The sequence below is a fragment of the Molothrus ater genome, chromosome 4 (genome assembly GCF_012460135.2).
Source record: "Molothrus ater isolate BHLD 08-10-18 breed brown headed cowbird chromosome 4, BPBGC_Mater_1.1, whole genome shotgun sequence".
NCBI classification, from domain to species: Eukaryota; Metazoa; Chordata; class Aves; order Passeriformes; family Icteridae; genus Molothrus; species Molothrus ater.
In genome coordinates, this window is record NC_050481.2 from 54,071,984 (window position 1) to 54,077,983 (window position 6,000).

General features: G+C 45.8%; 1 protein-coding gene across 1 annotated transcript in view; it reads right to left on the reverse strand.

Moving 5' to 3' along the window:
• RBPJ (recombination signal binding protein for immunoglobulin kappa J region) overlaps window positions 1-5,560 on the reverse strand; it is a 57,585-nt gene extending 52,025 nt beyond the window's left edge. The window contains exon 1 of the mRNA XM_036382532.2: window positions 5,531-5,560. Coding sequence (XP_036238425.1) covers window positions 5,531-5,550 — 20 coding nt within the window. The 5' untranslated portion in view covers window positions 5,551-5,560. The remainder of the gene's footprint in view (window positions 1-5,530) is intronic.
• Window positions 5,561-6,000: the final 440 nt, after the last annotated feature.

Below are 6,000 nucleotides of genomic sequence, written 5' to 3' on the forward strand. Positions count from 1 at the left end.
AATACTGTGCATAAACTACATTCTTCATCCCAGAGAGATTCTAACAAACTGCATAAGAGAACACTTGTTTGTATTAAATATGCACTTTAAAAATTCAAATGACAACCTATCTTTACAAGTTTATCTAAAACCAAACATAGCACAGAACAGGTATGCACTGCACCATAACTGTAATCTTCACCAACGATGAATTAGCAACTATAAAACCTTTCCTCAAAATCTGTACCTGTGAAGGCACCACAAGTCTTTCAGAAAGACTTTTATACACACCTACAGGCTACTTGCTCTTCTTTTCACAGTTTTTTTAAACACAGAAATTGGAGTTCAAAATAATGAAAAATAGTCCTAGAATAAGTTACTACTGCAAAATAGAAATTAGAAAGTCAGAGGGAAAAAACTCACTCTCATTCACAAACCCATGATCATTATGCAATTCATAGAACAATACTTTAAAGAGAACTATTTTTGCAAAGAGATATCAGCAAAGGATATTGCCTTTTAATTGGCTGTAGCAAGCACACACATACTATGCCAAATACAATAGTCTACAGATTATTTCTGGAGAAATCAAGCTATAGAAAGATTATTTTCAGACTTTCTTTGTGTTCTGTATCAACCAGAATAAGTCAAACAACAAAGAGCTACTTAACATAGTGAATACACAGCAAAAGCAAATAAAATCCAAATTAAGACCTTAACTCCATAAAACTGCTTCTACTGAAAGGGGAAGGTTAAAAGGTTAAAAAGAGTATTTGCCAGCATTTCAGAAGACTCCTTCAAGAATATATTGCTCACAAGGATTTCCCAATAGTCTGACTTAACAGCTCTTGCTCCTTGATAACAATTTAAATGTTAGTCACACAAAACCATCTATTCATTTGATTGTGAACAAGTTTTTCCCAATCTTTAACACTCATCAGGTGCATATACACAATACAATAGCTGTAGTTATGCTACTACTCAAATCTTAATAAGCACTGTTTAAACTTTCAGTGACAGTAAAAACTGTAGCCTGAAGACCTCATCCATGAACTCTAGTCCTATAGTCTACATTATCCTGTTTTCACTCCTTAAATGTCACTGAAAGCATTCTAACATCTCCTGCAGCCTAACCCTATGATGAGGCTCAGAATCAGCATCTATTTGTTCTCTTCCTTAACCTATCACCCAAGACTACCAGCAATGTTTCTTTTCCAGAAATAACTCTCCCTCCCTCATTCCCTTGGCATTGTTGCTCTCATGACTCATCCCTTATCACTGTTCTTTCAGTGCATCCTCCTGAAGGAGCCTCCTCATTCACCTGTATTATTTTATTAATCACTTCCTAGGCTTTGGTCTTGCACCCCTTGCCAATTGTCTTCACTCAGTCCAGGGCCAGGATTCAGACTCAACCATGAACTCCCTGCCATGAATCAGAAATATTCTTTCTACTCCCTATCTCCTGTGCTTGTCCAAGTCAACACCCCAGCCTGAGTCTCTCTTTCCCCACACTGATGTCTCACAATCAGCTCAGCCTCAGCACAGAAAACACACAGGTCATATTCATTCCACCACTGCTTCAGTCTCCTTTCCACTACTGCAAGTCCTGAACTTAACTAAGCATTAGCTCTCCAATCTAGCTTGTCCTCTATAGGTCCTAGAAATAACCTGCTGGTGAGATCCTAGCCATGCCCATCACATCACTAAGATATCCCTCTAGTAGCTGGAAATTTATCATGAGACCACAGAAGTTCACACCTGAAATAGTGAAGCAATTTCATCTTTCAAGATCCAGAACTGATCCTTATGAACATTCCTCTCTCAACACTTTTAGCCTACAGCCAGATCACACAAGTCCTTCCCCATCCCACTTCTTGAGCAGCATTCACTTCACTCTCTACTTCAAGACCCTAATTGGTCAAGGTCCTCATTCTAAAATTACTAATCAGGATGTAGATGAGGTTAAAGTTCTGGTGAACTGTTGTATTTTCACCTCTGAACTTCTTTTCTCTTGCCCTTGGGGTTGGGAGAGCTCCATGAAGCAGCACCCTCTTTCAAAAACCTCCTCCAAGTTTTTTTCATATTTCTCATTAAAAACAAAGAAACAAAATGACCAGATGGCTGTCACATCTACACTACTGCCCTAAAATTCACAGCACTGATGCCAAACATTCTCCTGAGCCACCACAGATCTCTTCCCTCACCCTTAAATCATTAAGCATTCTGGGTCAGGAAACCCCTCATAACCACTGAACTCCAGGATGACTAATTCAGACATGGAACTTGAATAGCTTGTTACTTAGAAAAGTGACTAAAACAATTTTCTACTGTACAGTGCCTATGGAAAACCAGCATCATACCAGCAATAAGCCTACTCAAAGTATTTTTGTCTTTTCCAAGGCTTCTCAACATGTTTGAAAAAGAATCCAAATGCTATACTGTATACTGCTATTACAGACGTTTTAACTGGTAATCAAGTACTTAAGACAATGCCTACTATTTATGATTTCCATCTGTTATTTCTGAGTTGGATTCCAGTATTTTAAAGATCAGGTTGTCCCAAGCTCCTAAGAAGACACCATTGCCTACTTTATGTCACTGTAAAATTACAAAAATAAGTTCATGGCACTAGAGATTTTCTCTGTCATATGGCTTTATTAGACCTAGCAGAGCAATTTGGATGCCTACAGGTATTTTTGCAGTATAACAGTTATTTAGAAACAAGCGGTTTGCACTCAAAATATAATTAAAGAAGCATTTTCATTAATTTTGTAATCTTAAAAAGATATTTCCCTACATTGTTCACAACCAAAACCAAAAATACTCCACAAAACCCCAAAAATACTATCCTATAATCCCAGCCATAAATTATCCACTTCTTTTAAACAGCAGTTTGAATAGTAATTCCTTCTAAGTTACTTGTCTGATGCTGCTGTTTGCTTTCTCCCTGTATCTGGTTCTGACACTGTGCAGTTTAGCTTGTCACACTGTACACACGCACGAGTTTAATCAAAACGCTCCTTGTGAGGCAGCAGCACGAGGGTGCCACATGCTGCCAACAACAAAGCAGAACAAACTCTGACTGCCCCCCAAAACTGCTGCAGGAAATTCCTACTATTCCATTCCAACACTGCATAAACTTATGCACCAAAACTTAAGCTTAGGCATATAGTTTTCACAGGAAAAAAAAAACCAAAAACCACCTTTCTCATTCAGGTAACACTGACTGCAAAAGAACCATGTGCCCATGTGATGCCCATTCAAACACAATGCAGGATTTGCATATTACATTCTTTAGCTATTGCTTTTTAATTTCAAACACTTTTTCCCCTGTCCAAGTAAGTTTTTATAGAATAACCCAGAAAGAAAACTCCTTATACTAACCATTTTGAAAAAAAAATAAAAATCAATCGGCTACTGGTGAATCATCATTTTTTAATCCTAATACACAAAGACAACTCAGCATCAGAGCCATACTCCAGAAACAGGTCATTTAATAAAAAAAAATTAAAAATTAGGCTCCTTGATGCACTATAACTACAACATTAACAAAAGTTAGCATATTTCATTTTACCTACACTAGAAGTATTTAACAATAAGAAAACAAAATTATTTTTCCAGAGAATTATTTGACTTATAGGTTTAAACAATAAATGTAGCAGAAAATCCTAAACTACAAACAACTATTTCAGTCTTGTTAAAATGGTATTTTTTCTACTGCTCTGATTATTTGATCACTGTTTTTAAAATAAGCCACAGTTGTTTTGTCAACATTTTAACAGACATCTGAAAAGGATAGAACTAATGTCCCAAACACGACAACACTTCTGACAATCCTGTAATAATCAATAAACAAAAGGAAATGGAACCCAAATATTCAGATGAGTAAACTAATAGAAATGTGGAAAAACTTAACTGCTAACTGGAGCACAGGCTAACTTTATAGTAAACTTTAAAAGCATTTCTTCCCTTCTTTCAAGTCCAACCTCTAAACTACTACACTCCAGGAATCATAACAAACAAGATCAGCTTCCCTAAAGAACATTTAATTGGGAAATTGTATATCAGCCACAAGATACCTTCATCAGGACTGAAATCAAGCAAAAGCTTCAATTTATTTTTTCACAAACAAGAGTGAGGAATTGGAAACACTATTGCAGCTAATCAAAACAACAAAATACCATAATGCTACCTTCTCCACGAGAACAAAAGCATCAACCACCAACTCCACCCCACCCCCAAGCAGGCTGTTGCTCTCTAACCACAGAGCCAATGCTGTAGACAATGTAATCCCACAGGGAAGACAGAAGGTCACAGACACACTGTGAAATCTTAAAATAAGGTCTACGTTTTAGAAAGACCTAGAAATACTTCAACAAGACAAAATTTCATTTGGAACAAACAGGTGGAGTACAGAATCAGCCTGTTCTTCTCCTGACTGTCTCTTCCCTCAACACATAGAGGGAGGTCACACTTGCTCCACGTAGTCCAAAATTAAGGATCCGGCACTTGAAATAAGCAGCAGCAATCAAGATGTGGCAAGGATGGCAACGTGCAATGTGACACTGCAGGTGTGATTGCGTACTGTATACCAGCAGTGGGTCTGTTATTATTCATCAGCTGTAGGTGGCTAAGAGGGTGTCACTTATTACAGTGACACATGCTGCAGCTGGCTAGCCATGATTAAGTATTACCCAGTGTGGTTGAAAGGGATGGAGACTACCATTCATTATGATCCAGCGTGGCTTACTGGCGTAGGGAGGCTGCTACCCTTCCCTGCACCGCAGCATTTGAAGGAAGGCAGCTAAAACTCAACAAAGCCCTGGGAATGGTGTGCAGAGAGGAGAGAAAGGGAACCTCGGCCGCCCAGCCTGACGGAGCGGGTGTCCTGCTAGCAGGGGCGGAGAGCCGCCCGCGCTCGGCGCGCCCGGGAGCGCTCCGCCGCCAAGTGACAGCGCCGGGCCGGGCCCCGCCGTGCGAGGGGCGCTGGGGGCCCGCGCTCAACTTCCAACCACAGCAGCAAAAGCCTTTGTCCCAGCACTCCCCGTCCGTAGCCGGGGGAGCCTGGGGGACCCCCGCCTACAGCGGGACGAGCCAGGGCGACCGAGAAGGGAGAAGAGCCCGTGGCAGCCCCAGGTCCCCTCCCAGTTGGGCTCCGCCGCTCCCCTGGGAGCCCTCAGAGCGGGACCCGCTCCGAAGCAGCCGAGATGAGCACTGACCCTGCACGGAGTCCCGACTGGCGTGTCCGTGCGGGAGAGAAGGAAAGCAAAGTGAGCGCCCGGACCTGCCGGGACTCCCGCGCCGCGGGCCGGCCGGAGAGCGCGGCCGCTGCCGGGCCGGCACCCGGGGCGCCTCCTCCGTGCGCCCACCCGGCGGGACCCCAGCCCCACGAGGTTTGCGCCGCAGGGCCCGCCCGCGGGCCGTCCGGAGGGGAGTCCCCCGTGCCGTCGAGCGGCGGCCGAGGAGCGAGCGGGCGGGCGCGGCGCGGCCTCGCCCAGGCAGCCCCGGGCGGCGGCGGCTCCAGCGGGCGCCGCGAACGCCCCGCACTCACCCTGTCACAACAGGCGCCATCTTCCACAAACTCTCGCCAAAACTCCTACTCTCGCGAGAGCGCCCCCCTCCCCGCGGCCCGGAGCGCGCGTGCGCGGGCCCGCGAGACACGCGCGGGGCGGGGGGGGCGGTGCGCCCCGCCCACTCAGCGCCCGGGCTTCTCCCCACAGACACAACAGCCCGGGCGTGGGAACCGCGCCGCTCTCGCGAGAGCCCGGCGCCTGCCGGCATGCGGAGAGCTGCGCAAGTCTCGCGAGAGCGGAGCGCGCTCAGGGGAAGCCGAGGGATTCCCTCTGCCCGCTCGCGCGTCCCGCCCCCGCCGGCGCGAGGAGGGGCGGAGGGGGAGGAACCATTCGGAGCGCCGAGGGAGGGGCGGGGCGGGGCGGGGCGCCGCTGGCGCGCGGGGATCGCCCACGGCCGCCGCCGCCTCCGCCCAGTACCCCCGCGGGGAGCGCGCGTGGGCCGCCCGCC